Source organism: Martes martes, assembly GCF_963455335.1.
Source record: "Martes martes genome assembly, chromosome: 4".
In the NCBI taxonomy this organism is placed as follows: domain Eukaryota; kingdom Metazoa; phylum Chordata; class Mammalia; order Carnivora; family Mustelidae; genus Martes; species Martes martes.
The window spans coordinates 186,772,061-186,792,994 of NC_137891.1; the positions used below are offsets into that span (position 1 = coordinate 186,772,061).

The 20,934-nt window shown below is 41.0% G+C and overlaps 1 protein-coding gene across 4 annotated transcripts in view; it reads right to left on the bottom strand.

Moving 5' to 3' along the window:
- CAMTA1 (calmodulin binding transcription activator 1) overlaps nucleotides 1-20,934 on the bottom strand; it is an 814,502-nt gene that overhangs the window by 775,880 nt on the left and 17,688 nt on the right. For all 4 annotated transcript variants that reach the window (XR_013966637.1, XM_080800235.1, XM_080800233.1 and 1 more), the window contains exons 2-3: nucleotides 10,112-10,181; nucleotides 4,915-5,033 (exon numbers count right to left, since the gene is read on the bottom strand). Coding sequence is in view for 3 of the 4 variants with exons in the window: in XM_080800235.1 (XP_080656361.1) it covers nucleotides 4,915-5,033; nucleotides 10,112-10,181 (189 nt within the window). In the remaining variant the exon portion in view is untranslated. The remainder of the gene's footprint in view (nucleotides 1-4,914; nucleotides 5,034-10,111; nucleotides 10,182-20,934) is intronic.

Below are 20,934 nucleotides of genomic sequence, written 5' to 3' on the forward strand. Positions count from 1 at the left end.
AAAGAAATTTTGAAAAGGCGGAAGTATTGAGGTATTAAAAAGGCAAAGTCTCTCCCTATAAAAAGCATTTCACTTAGGGGTTCTTTCCTTCCGGTTCTTTGGCACGACTTAGACTGCACCAGTGGAGAGATACACGCGCTCTACACAGACAGGTTTACCATTAAAAAAGATGCATTTAATATGAAAATCTCTGAAGCTATCACCAACTGAAAACTTTTGATGCAACTTTCTTTACGATGAGTACAAACTAGAATTCTCTTTTGTTTACTTCCTCTAGAGAAACTTTGTATTAGAGGAAAAACAAAGAGCACTAACAGTTCAAAAATAGCAGCACACAGAAGTGACTGGACACTGAAGCAGAACATTTTCGTTATAAAGGCTTGTCGGTGCGGTTTCAGCTCAGCTTCGGAAGAACGCCGTCTGAAATCCAGATCCAGCGAGTGGGGGGGAGGGGGATGCAGTAGTTGTATTTTAAGTCAAACAGCTAATTAATGGCTAAACAAAAGAATTTCGGTCTGGACAACATACATGGAGTACTAATATGTGTAATTATGAATAGTCATTTGTGCAATCAGAAAGTTGCATTAGCATAATTATTTCTGGCTCTGGTCCTTAAAAATATTAACTTAAAATGCAGAAACCTTCTAACAGTTCACCTAATGAAGACGTGAATGCCAAACTGATTATGGAATAAGAGCTGGTTCTTCAACAATTCTGCTCTGTTTAATACGTTCTTTCTCTCCTGCCCTGGATATAAAAATCAAGCCTAACCCTCAAGTTACACACAGGTTCAAAATTTCTACTTTTAATATTTTTTTTTCATTATCCAGAGCCTACACATTAATATTCATTAAGAACAAAACTACTTCCCTAAGAAATGAGTGTTACTTTTTTTTTTCCTCTAAGTTGGCTCCACACCCAGCATGGGGCCCCAACTCGGGGGCTTGAATCACACCCCTGAGATCAACACCTGAGCTGGGATCAAGAGTCAGATGTTTAACCGACTGAGCCATCCCAGCACCCCGAAATGAGTAATACCTTTAAAAAATACTTCACGCAGAAGCCTGGGTGGCTCAGTTGGTTAAGTGACTGCCTTTGGCTCAGGTCATGATCCCAGAGTCCTGGGATGGAGTCCCGCATCTACCCTGCATCGGGCTCCCTGCTCGGCGGGGAGCGTGCTTCTCCCTCTGACCCTCCCCTTCTCCTGCTCTCTCAAATAAATAAATACAATCTTTAAAAAAAAACACTTAATGCAAAACTATATTAAGTTTATGTACAATATAATACTTGAAGATGTAAATAAATAAAGAAGCCAAACAATTCTATACAACAAAAGGATCAGAAGTCACTAAACAGCTGTGAGATCTTGAGAAAGTCTATTTGAAATTGTTCTTTGGGACAGAACTGGAGAGGGAATGGGCTCCGAAATCAAGCTGCGTGTTAGACTCCCGAGTCCAGCGCTCCTGGGCACATAACTTAACATCTCTGTGGCTCAGATCTCTTGGCTGATACCTTACGGATAACCACACAGTCTGCCTCACAGGATGAATTCCAGGAGTAAACGTAAGTATTCGCATCAAGGACCCTCCAGTGCCTCACACACAGCGCATGCTCAGTCCATACTTGCTGCCGTCATTACTGCCACCACCATCATCACCCCTCTTTTAGGCCTGCAAGAACATGGGCGAAGGCAGTGTGCGGCTGAGAAAGCCTAATCCGAAGTGATTTGTTTCTAGACACAACATTATTTTGCAATTGCAAGTAACGTTCAGGAAGTGCAGGAGATTTTACCTATTCCAATGCGTTAAGAAAGGTTCCAGGAGCTTAGCTGGGCCCTAAGACCTCCCTATCTTCCGGTAGCCTTCCTTTTTAGTGACTTTCAGCTTCACCAAATATTTGCTTATGAACCCACCAATACCAATCCTATGTTAATTCTTTTTAATCCAAAATTAAATGACAGAATGGATTTGCCAAGCACACTAATGTGGTTAAGAGTTGTGGGTCTTTGATTAAAAGCCAAGAAAACATAACAACAGAACGAATGTTCCTAAGAATTAGTAAACAACATACAAGAAATCAAGCTGAGAGAGAGACTGGCCCTAACAAGTATGCTATCTTGACCAAATGAGTTAACCACTTTTAACCACTGCACCCCCATCAGTAAAAGAGTAAAAGGAAATATGGCCTATCTTGTAACATTATGTTAAGGCTCAGAAGTAATTACACACAGTGCCCAGCCACCAGCACAGACAACGGGGGCTCGATAAATGGCAACATGCAATGGACACAATCTCACTGTCCCTCTCAACAAAGATACAGTAGGAGCACCAAGCCACAGCCCTCCCTCCAACCAGCGAGAAGCGGCCCTTCCTAATGGCGGTATGACTAAACTCAACTCCGTGAGCAGTTCAACAGACCTCACGGGCAGCTCTGACTAAGCATGACTCTGCCGCAAACAGGACCAAAAGCCCCAGTGAGAGACAAGCCGCCTCCAGGTTTAGCGGCAGCATGCAGGATGGCCCGCTGCAGAACAGGGGAGAATGCCAATCCCCAACTAGACCAAGGAAGGAAGTACTTTAATAGAAGCACTGATTGTTTTGTTCCCGTTATCCAAGCCAGTCTAAAAAAATTTTTTAAAAAAGGACCGGTTACCATCACCACGTAACACTCTGCAGAATTAAGGACTCCTAAGACTTCGACTGTCACTCCAAGAGTCCCCTATTTTTCCTTAAGCCAAAAATAAACAAGAAAGAAAGGCAATGTCTTCTACATTGAAATGAAATATGGGCCAGCCTTTAAATTCAGTTCTCTCCTAAGAGTTTTTGTCAGTGTTGAGCTGACAAATTACTGAGAGAACAACGGGTCACAAGGGAAAAGGGTGTGAGAGCCTTGACCCCTGCCAGCTGAGCCACCGGTCCTGCCTCCAGCCACCCTTGGGAACACACTTTGTTCACTGGCGTTTCCAGCAGCAGTGGCAGCTTGCACAAAACAATCCACATGTCTCAGACCCCCGTTTTACGGTTCGCCAGTCAGAGAGGGGGCCACAGTTTCCTGTCTGGACAGGGACTTTCGAAACACTGTGACCTAAATCAGTGGTCTCCAAGGAGCTGTGAGGGCCGGGGTCCTAGAAGAAAGGACGGAACAACCCCGTATTTTCCTTTTAAGCTCATCCTCCATAAAAACTCTTTATTAGGTGTTTTATAATGTATCTGAACTATGAGTAAAGGGGAACACATCAATAACCAGAGATAAATAAGTGAGAGATGAAGTCCTGTGCAAGGATCTGAACCGTCTACGGACCGGCTTCAGGTTCTACGACTCCAGCTCCAGAAGACCCTAAAGACCACGAATTTTAATTAAGCGCCTGCTGGTTTCAAATATAATTTCAAGTCATAATTAAAAATAAATTGCCAATTTCACATAAAACATAATATTGAAAAAATATATACCAATTATGTACTTCGCTTCATTTATAAATAAACTGGAGCTAACATACAATAGTAAGGCGGCAGAGCCATGTTCCAGGGAATACTAAGAAACACACTGAGTTCTTAAATAATTCATGACCTAGTTATGACCTACTGAATGGCTCCCAAACCATACTATTTTGCTGACAGAGTAATGATCTATGATTAAAACTAATTTTCAGCATATTTACTTTGTTTTCATGTTTAAAATAGTTAATCAATGAGTGATTAAAACAACAGGCCTCTAAACTACCTAATGTTTGTCAAGGTAGAAGTATTCTGTCTAAGGGGGAAATATAATTAATGCAAATAATCAAAATATACATACCTTAAAAGAAATGTAAAATCAGTTGAGACAAGGTATCAAAGCTATGCAGGTCTACTAAGTATTTAAATCCGTAAACTAGGATTAAGTAGACAGACTCTCACCCATATAACCTCTTAAAATTCAAAACAAAAGCACTCTAGGTCAAGAAGTTAGAACAGAATAATCTTTAAAAGGTAAGGATAAGTAAGGAGCACTACTGTCTTCTTGCGTCTTTTAACAAAACTGAGGGCCCAATACGGGGTGCGGGGGGAGGGTATTTAACTTAATTTGGAAGCAAATGTTCAACCAGCAACACAAACTGACTTAGATCAACTTCGGAAAACCAGTAATCACAGCCATCTGAACTAAAGGAACAGAATTCCCAGATCGATGGACACATACCCAGCTCTCATCACCACACTAAATGGGTATTACCCTACGTGGAAATATTCAGATTTCAAAATTAAAAAGATGACAAGCAATGCACCCTTAATATGAAGACTCCCACGCTAAGACTTACCAAAAATAAGAAACATAATCCAAAAAGACACTTTCATTCATTCTACTTTACCAATCTTCTAATCAGACGCCAAATACACAAAACTGTCATACAGCCTCCATTCCTAACTTAAAAACTCCTATCATTAAGGTAAACCCATCAACACTCCATGCAAACTCTTTTCATCACAGAGGACTGACAGCTGTTTTGCTAATAAGAAGCCTGCCCTTCCCAGTTCTACAGAAACTTCACACTGTCAGGACACTGCACGTCTTGTGGAACACTGGGGCTGTCTCTTTATTAATTCACGACAACATAAAAACTAGTGTTTAGCTGAGATGCAGGCAGAGTTAACCACCAAATGCAAGACGCCAAAATGCAAGAGAACACAAGTATAGTAACTCATGCTACTTTAGTAAGTCAGCGTGCACATTTTATATTTTTCAACGCAAGCCAAGCAGATTAGAGGTAGTTCAAGAAATGGAGGTTTCTGTTAAATCCAGATTAATAGTCTTCTCATTTATAATCCCCTAGTTCAGTATTCTTATTTTAAAACTAGTAAAAAGTAGTATACTATGCCAAATGACCTAACAACTTCGCCCTTAAAATAATTATACCCCTAAAAATAGAAATTTATCTACCTCATTAGTGTTCCAACGGTGCCTCTCTTTGGGTAAACTTGAACATTTCGGCAGACATTCAAGCAGCTTTTTCGGTAAAAAGATTTTTACATGACTACTATTGCTGTTCCCATGATCATCTATAAAGAAGAAAACAATAGATTCAGAGAAAATAATAGAGGAAAATCTCCTTTTAAGTATACTGGCAAGGTCAGAAACGGCAGCTTAAGTTTGGTCACCGTGAGACCAAGAGCACCATTCCTCTCGGTTAGCAATGCTCTTTTACACACTGATCAGATCGGGGGCAGCAGGGATCTGGTTAAGAGGCTCTAAAATAAGATCGAGCTTTTTTGTTCCATGACAAGCGAGTGGACAGGGAATATCCCAGCAGCTGCCCATAACCAGAACATTACTCTTAAAGGTTCTCCCACCAGGTTTCCATGAAGTACATCCAAATTGCAAAAGGATTTAACCTCACAAAACCCAGAAATCTTCTATCAACCAGTTGAAAAAGTTTTAAGTTTTTTAGGGAAGAGGAATTATAATAAAATATGACTATTTTATTCATAAGCTAATACTACTTCATCCCCAAGAATACAAATGAGACTTATCCTTTCAAAACCAAATTACAAATCTTATAAATATAAGGAATTTAAACCTACAGGTAGTTACCTAGGTAAATACAGAGGCTGGTCCTTCTAGCCTAAACCTAAAAACATACCATGTTAATTAACTTGATTTACATATACATATCTATTTAAGTAGTATCTTTCAGCAAAATGTAACTCTCCTAAATTAGTGAGAGCAAACAAAGTTCATTACTTTCAGACAAGATGGTATGTCTGACTGCCTGATAATCAGTCTCCCAGATACCTTCTAGAAGAGATCATTTCCTTTATGTATTATTTCATTCATTCATTCATTTACAGGTCATTTCTTAGTTCATTCCCATAACAAAGTCCCTTTGCCTTGCTCAAAATTTCTTGCCGGTTTTGGCACACTTAGGTCAAACTTTTGAATTACACAGTCCAATTTTTTTTTTTTGTAATGCTAAATGGAAGTCCCAATATCCAAAGAGTGCAATGCATAACCAGGTACTAGGAGCAACAAATTAAAACACTAAAGACTGAATTTGCTCCAGAAAATCATAGTTAAAATAACTTATTCTGATATTAAAAGGTATGATAAAACACTGAACTCCAAATCAAGAATTCAAGATTCTGACCCAGTTCTGCTACTTTCTAATTGTGTGACCTTGGGTAAGTTACTTAATATTCTCGGTTTTCTAAATCAAGAAAAATTAAGTAATCTCCAATGCTCCTCCAGGCATAAATCCCTATGAAATTTACTGCCATTCAATAAATTTAAATGCCTTACGATTAAAGAACCTTACAGAGGCATACAGGAATTAGTTAATAATATTAAAAGTTAAATACAACAATATATCTTTCCAGTCATTTACTGTAATTTTGTTTAGCATCGCCTATTTTTTGAACATGTGAAAAACATAAAGAATTAAAAATTTTCTACAATCACAACAAAATCTCCAAACATTTTTCATCTGATTAACACATTTCTTCTCAAGGGAAGACCTTAAAAGAAAAATACTGGGCACAGAAATAAAGTCTGAAAAAATTTACTACATAATATGGAAATATTTTAAAGGGAGGAACTTAAGAGAATTGTAGCATACTAAATCTTTTTTTGGTCCATGAACTACACAACCGATTGAATTATAATGCCCAATACTCTACTTCTAGAGGCAGTATAAAAACTTGAAAAACTTAAAAACTGCTTAAAATTTTAACAGCAAAATAAAATTAAAAACTTTTTAAAAATCTTGCTATGAAACCAGAAAACAAAGTGTTCAACTAAGAGAATGTTCATAGAAAGTTCTGTATTAATTACCCTCTATAAAACCAATGTGATATTATGTGCTTATGCATGCTCCCTGCACCTCATCCTCCCCAGGGAGGCACCGTGGGCCATAAAACTTTAAAGCGCAGAATACCAAATCACATGAGCCAATACCTCCCTTCTCTCTTCCTTTAAAGAGGTTTTATTCCCATTTTTTTTTTAAATCTCCCATGATGTGTACAATTCTGAAAGTAGAGGTGAAATTCTAAAATCTATACTCGATTCAAACAGTCACCATTTACAGGATAGGATGCCTTTTACGAAAACAGTATTACACGGGTGCTCAATCAATGGGCTTACTCTGAACTGTACGGGACTAGTCATATCTCCGAGAAAACTACTATTTAAGGTATAATTTTGAACAATGATGAACAGAAGATTAAATCCCAGCTTCTATTTTTGTTTGTGATCACAACCTGACGTTAAGTATCTGTTCTTGTAAGCCTCCTTGAGGGACCCAGCTGTCCTGTGGCTATAAAAAACACACGCACGTGTGTGTACCCCTACGTGTGTGTACATGCATGTACATACACCTAGACGTGCATGCTCCTGCCCGTGTACAGACACACATGTACACGCGCGTGTGTGTGCGCACACACAGGTCATGAGAAAAAGAGACACTCTTCTCCACGGCACAATTAGCTGCCACAGAAAAGGCTTCTGTCTTCCACTCTGATACCAAATCAGGCAGCAGAGAATTGGCCCAAAGGCTTTTTCAAGAGGAAAAGGAGACTGTCTGTGTAAGCACGGTCTCAACCACGACTCCAAATACAGCACTTTATAGGGATGTGCAGTCATGGGTTCAAAAGGAAGAGGAGTATGACAGGCCAATGGGTTACCCTGAATCAGTTTTTAGACTGTGAATTTCCAGAATTTTAGGTTCATGCTGAATATAAATTGGATGTTTTTTAGAAATATAACAATGGGTAAATTTTCCCACTATGCATTATGAAGATGGCAATTTTTATACTGGGGAAAGAATATTAGAAACTCAAACAGGCAGAATCTTAAACTCGTATTTTCCAAATTTCGTTTTTTCCAGTTACAGTGTGATAGGAGAGCAATTCTGCTTTTCATACTGGAAAAGAACTGCTCGCTTGGCCATACTGCACAAGCTTGTGTTTTTTAATTAAAAGCTGCTTTTTAATGTTTTGGGAATAACTATAAATGATACAGTAATTAGACAAATCATTGGGCCAGTTTTTAAAAGTTTGTCTCAGTACTAAGACTATCAACAATATCTTGAGTTAACAGTGAAAGTAAGGTATATACCAGTTTCAACTGCGTTTAAGCATTTAATCCAAATAGTTAAACTTTGACACTGCAACACGGAAGTGTCAACAAAAGACAGGAAAACATTTCATTATCATTATCTAGCAAAATATGCGTGTATGATATATGACTTCACAAAATAGTTTTCTAACCTACTTCACAGTAAAAATAACTAGTGAAGCTCTTGAAACTGACAGATGATGTGGCTGACAGCTATAATTCTAGAGAATGAACCATCCTTTCCAGACAACCTTCAAATATTTTCCAAACAATAATTTTAGAGGCATCGTACAATTTAACTAAAACTCTCTAAAATATGCAAAAATGCTCTTTCACTTAGTTAATTAAACAAAAGGTAGAATTCTTATTTTCATGTTTTATTTCAAAAAACCAAAACTCACATTACCAAATCCTTTATCTAAATCAAAAAAGATATATAGAACTCTCTCCTTCGAACACCCTTATTGATTCCTGTAAGGGAAATTTTAACTATATTAACTCTAACCTGGAAATGATAATATCCATTTTATTTTGATTCATAATTAATAAAAATTAAACAATTTTGGTTCCATGAATAATTATGAACACTGTTATTCAATCAAGTCAATTATGATTAATCTCTCAACCTCTAGACCAAACTGTTCAAAATAAGTTGGTATAACAGTGTATCCAACTGCTGAATCTTATTGGGAATATATTTGATCAACAACTTGGAATGGTAAAATTAAAAGGAAACTCTACAATTTTTCTGTTCAGCTCTAATTATTATGTGCTTAGATTTAATTAGTAGGATAAGAACTGATTCAGGAAAACATAAGCACATATTGTTATATTCAAGTCAGCACAGCGCTCACAGCAGCAAATACAGCCGTCACTAACCTAAGACCTTCAAATCACTATGCATCCAAAATAAATATTAATTAAGCAACAATGTGCTTAATTATGCACCAAGCATCAGTATGATAACTCTCTAAAAGAAATTCTCCAAAATGAATTACTCAATTGTAATTATCCAAGAGACTTCTGAAGTTGGAAAAAAAAACAAAAAATAATAGTTTGGGTTTTTTGGGTTTGGTTTTTTTTTTGTTTTGTTTTGTTTTTTTTTTTCATAGAAAACATAACTAGTTTTCGCTATTTAACAACCCCTTTCCCTCTTCTTAGAGTACATGACCATCAAATCTCACCCTGCCTTTTTTTAGGTGGCCCAAGTTTACCCGCTCTCCCTGTCAATCATACCACCAAATCTCTGGTCTGAGTTTAGGTCAACTTCTAATTCAGGTTCAATAAACTTTATCATTATTTCACTTTTTCACTATTTAACAGGAATTTACATTTTCAATTTAAAAATACGCAAGCAGAGGCAGATAAAGTGGGAGCACAGAAGTTGTGCAATTGATAGCTTCAATTTAGGTTCCAGGGCATCCTCTCATTCCATTCAATTTCAATTTGAACTGCACGTGATCAAGTAAATTTATTTTCTACTATTTATTAGGAAGTAAACATTTGCGGGACTCTACATCAGGCATCCAGGAAAGATTTTACATTGCATTCTCTCATTTAATTTTCACAATTACCCATCAGGGCATAATTACCCCCATTTTACAGATGAAGAACCTGAGGTTCAAATTCCCTTGCCCAGGAGCCGCAGCAAGTGACTCAAATGGGATTCAAATGTGACCCGTTGCTTTTCCCACAATACCACACGGCTCCTACTCGAAGTCACGGGAATTAGATACTAGAATTATAGAACTATTGTATTAGTATCTAGCATTTGCAGAGTGCTTTGAATTTCCCATGTGATTAAACGCTTCGTCTTTTTTAACCCTCCCAGAAACTTTACAAAGGGAGTATTATTTTGCTACCCCCAGAAGGATTAAGTAACTCATCTAAGATCACACAGAAAGTTAAAGGCAGAACGCAGGTCCCCTAAGGCCCAGCCACAGGCTAGTTCCACTGCACTATCATGATGGAATTACTCTTACTGCCAAGCCCACCCCTTCCTGTAAGTCAAAAGCTTTTCGAATCCTACCTTCTAGAGGTGGCACGGTGTTGAGAACACAGTAGGTGCTAGTTCCGCAGAATACACTTTGGGAAACGCTCTAAGGAAACAGAAAATAAAATGTAAAACTAATCTTTGAAAAAGATATATACTGGCTCTTCTGTGATATTCCTACCAAAGGTGCAAAACCTGAATCTAATCATGAAGAAACATCAGACAAATCCAAATTAAGGAACATTCCACAAAATGACCGGCCTGTAATCTTCAAGAGTGTCAAGGTCCTGAGAGTCAAAAAGGACTGAGAACTCCTCTGTATTAAAGGAGTCTGAGGAGACAACAGAGTGTGACCCAGGGTCCGACTGGATCTTTCTCTACAAAGGTCACCGTGGGGTCACCTGGCCAGCTGCAGGAGCAGGTGAGGATCAGAGGGTAGAAATGCCTCCGTGTTAGTTTCCTGATTTTGATCACTACAGTGGTTACAGAGGAGAATGCCCTCACCTCCGGTTTGCAGGAAATACGTAAGCAAGCCTGTGAGGACATATACCAGCAACATAGGTGCACAAGGTTCAGGGGGCAAAGAGCTCTTCCCACTACACCCGAAATTCTTCTGAAGGCTTCAGAGTGTTTCCCAATATAGGTGTGTAGAAAAAAGATACGTGCTGGTGAACACATATCATGTGCAGAATTTTCTAATAAGGACCATATGTGCTGTAAATACAGGAAATGTTTGCTAAGAACCAATGCCATATTCATTTTATAGTCTAGTCAGTTTCAACAACATCGCTAACCATTTCCCAACAGTGCGCCCAACCCCCAGCTCATTCCAAAGGGCTTAACGGGTGCCAACTAACAGAACGGCGGTGCAGTAAGTCAGGAGGAAGTTGGAAGACCAGGTCTCTGCTCTCAGGCTGCTTCACGTAAATAAAATTAATCTTTGCATGTAAAAAACTATACAACAGTACCTTTTACAAAAGGAAAACAATTTCTGCGAGTCTTGCCAGTCAATTATTTTGGTCCTAAAAATATCCTTCTTCAGGTGCAGTATTAAAAAAATTTTTAGATTATTCATCCTGCATTACAAACCACATACGTGTAGACTTAGGACAGTTTAGAAGTTCAACAACCACCCTTCGCATTTTATATTTAAAATAGGAAAGGCTCAGTTCTCTCACTAGCAATCCTTGGAAAAGTAAACTGACCCCTCCATATGACCTCATCAGAAAGGGGCAGCACTGGCGCCTCTCCGGCCTCAAAGGGTCGTGTGGAGGATCGCAGGGCATGATGTGCGCAAAGTGCTTGAAATTCAAAACCACAACACGAATACAAAGTGCCACTGTTTCCGTGCTTAGTAAGAATAATCCTTACCAGTGTTAACATTTCCTAACAACTGAGGATTGCCTGAATTTTTTGTGCCAAAGAGAGTATGAAATCTTGAAATCTGACTAAACTTGACCTCTACGAATTTTTAATTTTCCTCTCCTTACATCCATGATCAAGCGCTTCACCAGACTAGGTCTTTCTCCACAATGTGACTGCTAGCTATCAGGATAACCATCAGCTCCCTAATTATTTACTGTTTTTGGAAAATTCTTGTTCAAGGGCTTTTAATGTCTCTGTTTGACTTAATCAACAGTGGTGCCTACTGACTAGCAACCTGTGGTAACATCTGAGCCTAAGAATTCTCCCTATAAACTATGGACTAAGCTCAGAATTCATGAAGCCTTTGGAAAATCAACATTCATCTCTTCCCGTGACTGTGCGTGTGGAATTACAGGACATTATAAAGAGTGGCGATGGAAAGCCGACAGCAGTCTGACTTCGAGTAACATCTGTAAGAGCCGCCAGCAACAGCCTTCTAACCACAGAATTCAACATCTCATCTTAATGTCCTTTTGGAATTGAAACTTGAAATTTTATGATGTTGAAAAGGATGTGCTACATTCAAGGCTTAACATTTTCTGGCTTCCTATTACCCAAAAAAAGACAGTATAAGTTTACCACTTAACAAGACATCTTAACAACAGTCTTAACGTCAAAAGATTTAGAAATGACTAACATACAGTGGGACACACTAATGAATGGCTTCATAAAAAAGGACTTTTACACTAAACTTCAAAGTTCGACAATAGGTAAATGAGCAGTAAAACATACCAAATAACAAATCAGAAGAATTAAATGCTAAAAAAAGAAAAAGTAACAGAAATATCACAATCAACCATGACTTCTCTTCAACACTGGCATAATAAAGTCTTAATTTAACCAGAAAAGAAATTCACTCACATAAACTGAGAGTGAAAGCAAGTCATTCTATCCTCAAAAACACCAGGTTCTCAGGGAAAAAGGCTAAAACACAAGAAAACTTCCATAAGCAAAGGCTACCTTATATTGAAGACCCTCAGGCCAGACTCTGGGATAGGCCTTTCATCCTGAGGACCCTCAGATTGCTTTCCAAAACCTGTTCAACACAACACCCAGCCAGAGGTGGCTCTGGGATGGAGTGGCACCCATCTGAGGGTCTGCAGAGTGGAGCCTCTATCCCAGTCCCACTAACTGCTGAGGTCTAAAGCAAACAGCTGGCCTCTCTGCCCCCAGGACAACACTCTAAGTGCAAGTTCAAGGGCAGACAGATTTGGGTCCAAGACCATCCTCAGCTTCACCTCTTCATGCTGCCCTTCCTGGCTGACTCTTGAAGTCAACCGTCCTTTGGGAGCCTTCCAATGACAGGTCACCCTGCTGGTGCCATCTAAGCAGCCCGCAGTTCCCTCTGTGTCACAACTCCTTCTACCTGTCCTACAGATACTAAAGGGGCACCTAATGTGTGCCACACACTGTCCTGGGAGCTGGGACCTGGCGGCAAACAAGACAAAGGCCCTGCTCTCATGGTGTACCTGCCAGTGAGGGGACTGAGTGGTAAGCAGGGTAAATGCTATGGATACAATGGGTGATGCATGATGATGAGCAGGCAGGTGGGGAAAACATCTCTGAATGTATATCCATGCGCAGAGTGAAAGGCCTCCTTGCCTGAAGCATCAAGAAAGCTGGCTTCTCTCATCAACCAGATGAGCAGCTCTCAGCTCAGCTGTGAGTCAGTCATCCAGGGAGATTTTCTGAATGCTGATGCCCAGGCTGCAAGCCTGACCAGCTAAGTCAGACTGCGTGGGGCTGGGACCCAGGCATCAGTATTTTTGAAATGTTTCCAAGTGATCCCAAGATGTATCCAAAGATGGGAACCACTAAAATAAACAGCTGTGTGACTCTGGTCAACTCCCTACTTTAACTAGTTTCTTCAAGAGTAAAATGGGGGGGAAAAAAGAGTAAAATGGGGGGCTGACCTTCAACAGAGACTCTCCAACTTTTATGTGCATGCAGGTCACCTGAGGACCTTATTAAAAATGCAGGTTCTGATTCACAGGTCTGAGTGTGGCCCCACCCTATGCCTCTAAGAGGCCCTGGGTGATGCCCATGCCATGATTCAGGGCCATACCCTGTGTATCAGGAACTAGAAGTTTTTCTAAAAGATCAAGAATTCACTTAAAAAGATCCTTCCAGTTGTAACATTCCTCCATAATTCTAAGAATTCCCAACAGACTAAAAAAGCACATTTGTCTGTTAACACAAACTATAATACAAAACTGTACTAGAAAATTCAAGCAAAATAATTAAAAGAAACTATAGGGATGGTTACTCAATTTACATAGTGTCCAGCATCTCTAGAAGTGCCCAAGAGGGGAGAAACAGAAGCTCTATTAAATATATTCCCTGCCTTCAAAAAGTACTCTACCAAGTTGCCAGCAGACAATACTAAAAAAGTGTAATGAAGAAACAATACATGATTTATTAAAGGCTAAAAGGAGCAGATGGTAGCAGTACAGAAACTCCGTAACTATCTGTGTACCTAGCACACTCTTTGGAGGTGTGGATGCCCTTCGGCAGCCCAGGTCAGGGGGTGACACAGAGTTTTGGGATGCTGGAATAAATGAAACGAAATGCTACATAACAAGAAGTGATTACAGGCTTTTGAACAGAGAAGCTGCATGATGAAAACTGTATTTACAGTTCTTTGAAATAAGGACTCTGAATGTTTAAGTCTCCGTAGAGTCCCTTTAAAGCCAAGTGAGGCCCCACACAGCTCATTAAATCAAAGACAGGGAGAGGCCACATTGAACCGCAAGAACTTGTATCAGTTAGAAATGATACACTAAAGGGGCAACTGGGTGGCTCAGTGGGTTAGGCCTCTGCCTTCGGCCCAGGTCGTGGTCTTGGGGTCCTGGGATCGAGCCCCGCATTGGGCTCTCTGCTCGGCGGGGAGCCTGCTTCCCCACCCTCTCTCTTTGCCTGCCTCTCTGCCTGCCTCTCTGCCTACATGTGACCGCTCTCTCTCTGTCAAATAAATAAATAAAATCTTTAAAAAAAAAAAAAAAGAAATGATACACTAAAAAACTTTTGCCAGATATTTTATCATGACTTCAACTGATTCTTGAAATTCACCGGTCATTTCATATAACATGACATATAAATAGTCAAAATTGAAGCAAAGTCCAAAATTCTTGGCACTTGACTACACTCACCAGTGTTGACTAGATTAGTCAGGAAGGCTACTCAGAGCAAACTGTATCATGGCTCAAATACCATAAATATTTACTTCTTGCCGGTGTGCAGTCCAAAACAGGTGTTCACGATCAGCAGAGGGCTCCCTTCCAAGCAGCAGCTCTGGGAGCCGGCACCCTCCTCGGGTCACCAGGCTCTTCTGCCTCAGCAGGGGCGGGCTGTACACAGGGCACACATCATGCCTGGAGGGTTTTCCGGGCCAGGCCTAAAGTGGCACACTTCTCTGCTCTCACTCCATTGGCTAACATTTGGCCACAAGGCCACGCCTAATTGCAAGAGAGGCTGGGAAATGTGGTCTGGCTACCTGCCCAGGAAGAGGAGATGGGTTTCTTGATCAGCCAGCAGCCTCTTGCGCAATGCCATTTGCGTGGGCTTTTTTTTAATTACAGAAGAAATCACTCCTTTCAGAAATGCCTTCTGTTAACCTACAACTCCACCTTTAATCCCTCAGGCTATTCAGCAGCTAAAACCAATCTACTAGTTTTTCTTGTCTGGTAAGTATTTTTCTAACATACTCAAAATAAGACTATCTCAAGGGCATCCTTAAAGGGATGTCTGGCTTTTGGTCCCGGTATCTCCAGTACTTAATACTTAATGTCTGGCACACAAAGGAAGCTCAAATGATGGTTGAATTCCCAGATGAACAACATTCCCAGAAGCTCATGGAAAAGAGAAAGAGTGGCCCCATGTCTTACCATGGTGATGGTAGGATTTAGGACGGCCACCCTCTCTCCCACCCCTAATGCTGCCCTGAATTGCCATCCATCCTCTAGCCCCCTAACAATCAAGCGATAAGCAACTTCAGACCCTTCAGAAAGAACTAAGGGTTAAAAATACTCAACAGTGTTCACAGACACTAGGAGAGCTGATACTGAAACATTTCTGGCGAGAGCACAAGCCTGCCCAACAAGAAGGAGCACAAGGTCTGGCAAAGGCCCTGCTCTGGAGACAGTCCATAAAATCGGGCTAATGATCTGAGACTGTACCCCTAAACACAAGTGACTTTATCCTTTTTCTGAACCACAAAAGGTTAGTGGAGGGAAAAAGGAGATAGTGCAGGACAAAAGTATTTTGTGCTCACATATTACCTCTTTTCAAGAAAATTAAAATATACCATAGGTGCTACTATAATAACCCTTACAACATTCCTGTGGGACAGAGACGAAATTAAAGTATGTACTCAAGTTAAAAGGAAAGCCATCTGATAGGTGGCTGACTCCCTACTACCAGGGCCTCAATAAAAAAGTGAAGCCCTAACCTCTAAGGTAATTGGGGCACAAACCATTTTAGGCTCTCAAATTGAGTTCAACACCTAGAATTGAGTTCAAAAGCAAACAACTAGCTAAAACAGACCACAAAACAGCTGAAGTTCTAAGAAGCTTACCCAGGAACTAATAATACAATATATCAAGCCTGATTTATGACCTGAGAAATCACATTAATTGATTCGCTATTACCAGAGATTCATGTAAAGCGTATTTAAAGTGATTTCAGAATGAAAAAAAAAATTATTCTTTCTAGATGTGAATCACAGTATCATTAGAATTTTCATAAATTTAATTTGGCTAGGAAGCCAGTATACTCAATATTCTGAAAATAATCAAAGAGCACTTATTAAATGTCCACAGTTGTACAAGCAGATTCTAATAGAACATACTCAGAAAAAACTACATAAAATTCAAAATTACACTGTTTTAGCAGCACTTACCATTACTAGCACTAATGATAACAATTTTTTTAACTCCTCAAAGACAGACCACTATAAAATACCAACAAAATCAGCCCAATAAACTAGGCATTTGATATTACGTACGAGAAACATAAAATCCTATTTTGGCCCCAGCAGGTAGCAGAGCAGACAGGAGCCTATTCTAGAAAAGGAGACACCACAGCATGGTTACAGACACTTGCCAAGGCCACTGGCTATAAAAGAGCAGAGCAGGAACCTGGAGCAGGCCTTCCCGCACACTCCTGTGCTGTCTCCACGAGAACAAAGGCTTTCTCCCTAAGGACGCAGTAAGGCTTCTCCACAAGGAGACAGTGCAGAAGTTTGGGCAGAGAAAGTACACAAGACACACTGACAGAAAAGCTAAAGCGAACGTAGACACTGACGGATACCCAAGCACATCGAGTACCTAAGCCGGGCATTCAGCATCCCAAAGACTACCGAGGAAATGCACCGCAGGACCCCACAGGCCTAGATGTTGATCCGGTGGAAAGATTTTTTACCGCACCCCCTTAAGTATTTTTTGGTCCATGCACTACAGACCACCCATCACCCATCACCACTTGCTAATGCCCAAAAACTAAAACCTCATCAAAACTAAAGGGGAGAACGACACTGTTTCTCATAACAGAGCAATGAGGCGTATGCCAAGAAAATGGCAGCCGCACTCCCCTGAAAGGAACTCAGCTATGTGGGAACCTCACCTAATCCGCACACAGCCAGAGCTAGGAAGGAAGCCAAGACACACTCTGAGGCCAAAAGAGTTTTTTACAAAGTCCACGCACAAAAGCTCCTACACCTCATTGTGAGGAGAGCTCTCTGATCCGTATTCCTAGCTTGATTACTATTAAACTACTCACAGTTCTAATAAGCTTAATTATCAGGTTGCCAAGCCCTGAGAAGATCAGAAACAAAAATGAGAAGGGGAAAGGATACCTAGAAATTGACAGATCGTTAGAAGCAAAAGAGTGACAAGGGACAGCAAGGACAGATTTTTCACAAACAATAAAAACTGGATACAAGGGCTTGAAAGGTACAGCAGTTTGGGGTCATTTATCACAAAAGCAAACACTACTCTAAAAGCCCTAAAAATAGCACAGTATTAAATAAAGCCCAGTTCAATAACTTAGGTACAACATAACAAACCATGTTAACAAGTAAAATGTACATTAAAGTCTGCACATCCTACTGAACCTGGGGCTGGGGGAGAAGGCACAGTTTAACAGCTTTGTCTGCATACCACCCTACATCCAATAAAACACTTCCATGTGAGTTACCTCGCTAACATCCTACGGTAAGCAAGGCAGATACCGCCACTGACCAAGAATTTGCTGGTAAATTATTCAATTTTAGCAAGGCAGAAGGGTTTATTGGTGGCAATTATAACTCGGTCTGTTAATCTAACAGGAAAGAGCACTTGAAGAGACACCTACCTACCCACCTTGTTAAGGGATAGAGAGAGGACAGGGAAGGTCCCCTGAGAAATGTCACCAACAACTGTATCCAAACACTCACCTGGACCTCTACCTCCAAAACTTCCCATCCTGCCATCTGCATCCTACAGGCCTCTTTCTGAAAAACAGCCCTATGCCTTCTAGTGCCATCGTCCCTCCGCACTGTGGTGGACAAACTCTATGGAGGACCCTCCATGACCCCATCTCTTGATGTTAACATTTAACACTCACCCTTGTGCAACCCCTACCCTTGAGTGTGCAGCTGAACTAGTGACCTCCTCCAGCCCCACAGGTCAGAGCAGGTGACAGGATATCACTTCCATGAACAGGTGATACAGACAGTGCCTTCTGTCTGGCTAGGAGACTCCCTCCCTTGCTGGCTCTGAGAAGCAAGCCGCCATGGCTGGAGAGGACCGTGGGGCCGGGAACGGAGGCCCTCAGTGTAACTGCCCACAGAGAAGGGAATCCTTCAGACCGTGTGGACTTGGAATCCCGAGTTTCCTCCCGCAGTCGAGCCTTCAGATGAGACCACAGCCCTGGCCAAACCCCTTGGCTGCAGGTTTGCGAGGCAGCAGACGTAGCAGAGCCCTAACTGAACTTAGAATCCACTGGATCATAGAATAAGGGTACCCTGTTCTATGCCACTAAGTACTTGACAACCATGATAGCAGCAACAGATAACGTGTACCTCTGTGGTCCACCAGGTCCCAGGGACCTCTCTTCTCAGCTTAGACCTCCTCTCTCGTGTCACTCTCGTGTTCACCCACACTCCACATTTAACACCACAGCCTCTGAAGGGATTATCTGCCCTGTGCCATCTCCTTCTCATTCTTTCACCTCACTACCAAAATGACAAAATCGTTAACTTTTTCTCGGTCGTCTTTCTGCCCAAACTCTCTACAGCATCACAACCTATAACCTCCTTCCAAACCTCTGCATGTATGTTCTTCTCATTCTATTACCTCTGACCTTTCTCTCTCAGTGGCCACTGGTCCTCTCCCCTCTGGTGGCACATTTCTTTTCCTACATCCCTTCTTCTCCCACAACAATTTCACTCACTACTATGTCTTCCAATTCTTTTGAACTGATTCATTCATTCTTTCAACCAAATGGCACTACTCTTGGGCAAAGAGATGTAACAATGAGCAAGACAAAGCAGGTCTCTACTTTCACGGAGCTTATACGCTCTACCAGAGGCTGTGCCAGCATATCTCTACTTGCCACTCCAGGTCTACCACCTGCCCTCTGCCAAGGAGGCTACTTCATCACCAGGGCCCCCTTGCCCTCTGAGAGTTCATTAAAGAAGAAAAAAACAGTGACAGGAATGACTCCCTAATTTTGGACCCACATTTGAAATGTCATATTGTTTAGGTATTGCATCTAAAAGATTACCGATACATTTGTATCCAGTCTCCCAAAACACATCCTCCTGGACTGCCTATCCTGACTAGTGACCTTCCCTAACCTCAGCTGTGGAGACTCAAAAGCTGGGAGTCACATTCAACTATTCTCATCTTCCAAGGCCCACAAGACTCTGTCTCTCACAAACACAGATAGTTCAGTCACACTTGCTCTTTTCTGCTATGGACGCTTTTCTGCTACGGACACTCTTGCCGGAAGCTACTTTCTCCCAGTGCCAGCCCTTCTTCTTCATTCATTCACTCATTCAACCAACAGATATTTACTAAGCCCATTCTATGTGCCAGGTACTGTAGTCTCTGCCTAAAGATGCCTAATGGAGGGAGAAAGATAAATAAAGGAGCAACTTCAATACAAACTCAAATGTGCTTAAACGAGAAAACCGCAGAGTGCTGTGGGTGCACACAGAAAAGGCACACAGTCCCACATGAAAAGAGAGGGACAGTCAAAGGCACTTCTTGGACAAGCTCCCTGAAGCTGAAACCCAGAGCATGAGGAAAGTCAGCAGAGCGGAGCACATGTCTGAGTCTGTGTACATGTGTGCTGGAGGAAGGTGCAGCTTCTCAGTCCAGGCAGTGGCAATGTCCAAGTACAAAAGAGAAAACATTATGCCCCCACCAATCAGAATCTACAAAAACGTCACATGGCCAGAGAGTGGCCAGGAAGCTGGAGACGTAAGCAGGAGGCCCTTCTTAGCACCTTAAAAGAAAATTGACTTTATCGAGTCAATCCCACTCTGCTGTTAAAGGGGGGAAAAAAACAAAAACAAAACAAAACTCTCAAAGCCTCTCCCAGAGCAGACAAAATAAAAACCAGACTCTGCAGTCTGACTCTCCAACCCCCTACACCCTGACCCTCCCTACTTTTCCAGGCTCATCTACCCACATACACACAGAACTGCAGCCCCCCCACCCCCCCGGTACTCTCCAGGCTCTATGCCTTTTTGTTTCACTCCCTCTGCTCGCAATTTCTCCTCCAACTACCATGTTTGCCTGTCAGTGATGCCAGGTCAAATTCTACCGCCTTCAAGAAGTCTTCCCAGCTCCCCCCAGTGCCTGACGACAGCATTCTTTATGACTTGCCTTGAATCAGTCACATCCATACCTGCTCCTCTGCAGACCAGAGGCTTCTAGAGTATGTATGAACTGAAGTGAATCCCAATTCCAAAGACTAGGAAAAATGTTCAGAAAAATATTCACTTTACTAGTCCTGCATTCCTAAGTAATCAATGATGGAAAAATGACCAAAAAAAAGTTATTATTTTTGGATTCTATAAATACAATCAATCAAAAGCCTAAATTTAAATCTTCATTTAAGTATTTCTAAATAAAAATGGTTATGCACTGCCTCATAAGATTAAAAAAGTTACATAAATAAGCTCAGAAGGGTTAAATTACTTGCGCAAAGTCACAGGGCACTTAAGGGGCAGAGTCAAGTCTCCGCATACTCTTTCTCAAAAGCTATTAAAAAAAAAAAAAAAAGAATATAACCAGCTCATCCGATTACCAGAAACTTATTTTCCTCATTCTTCCCTCAATTAATTCCCATTTTCCTCCAGAGCTCAGCTCAAGAAGACTCCCACAATCCTGCGGGTCAGTCAAATCCCTTTATGATACACTCGCCTTCACAGCAGAGTTCTTCATGGC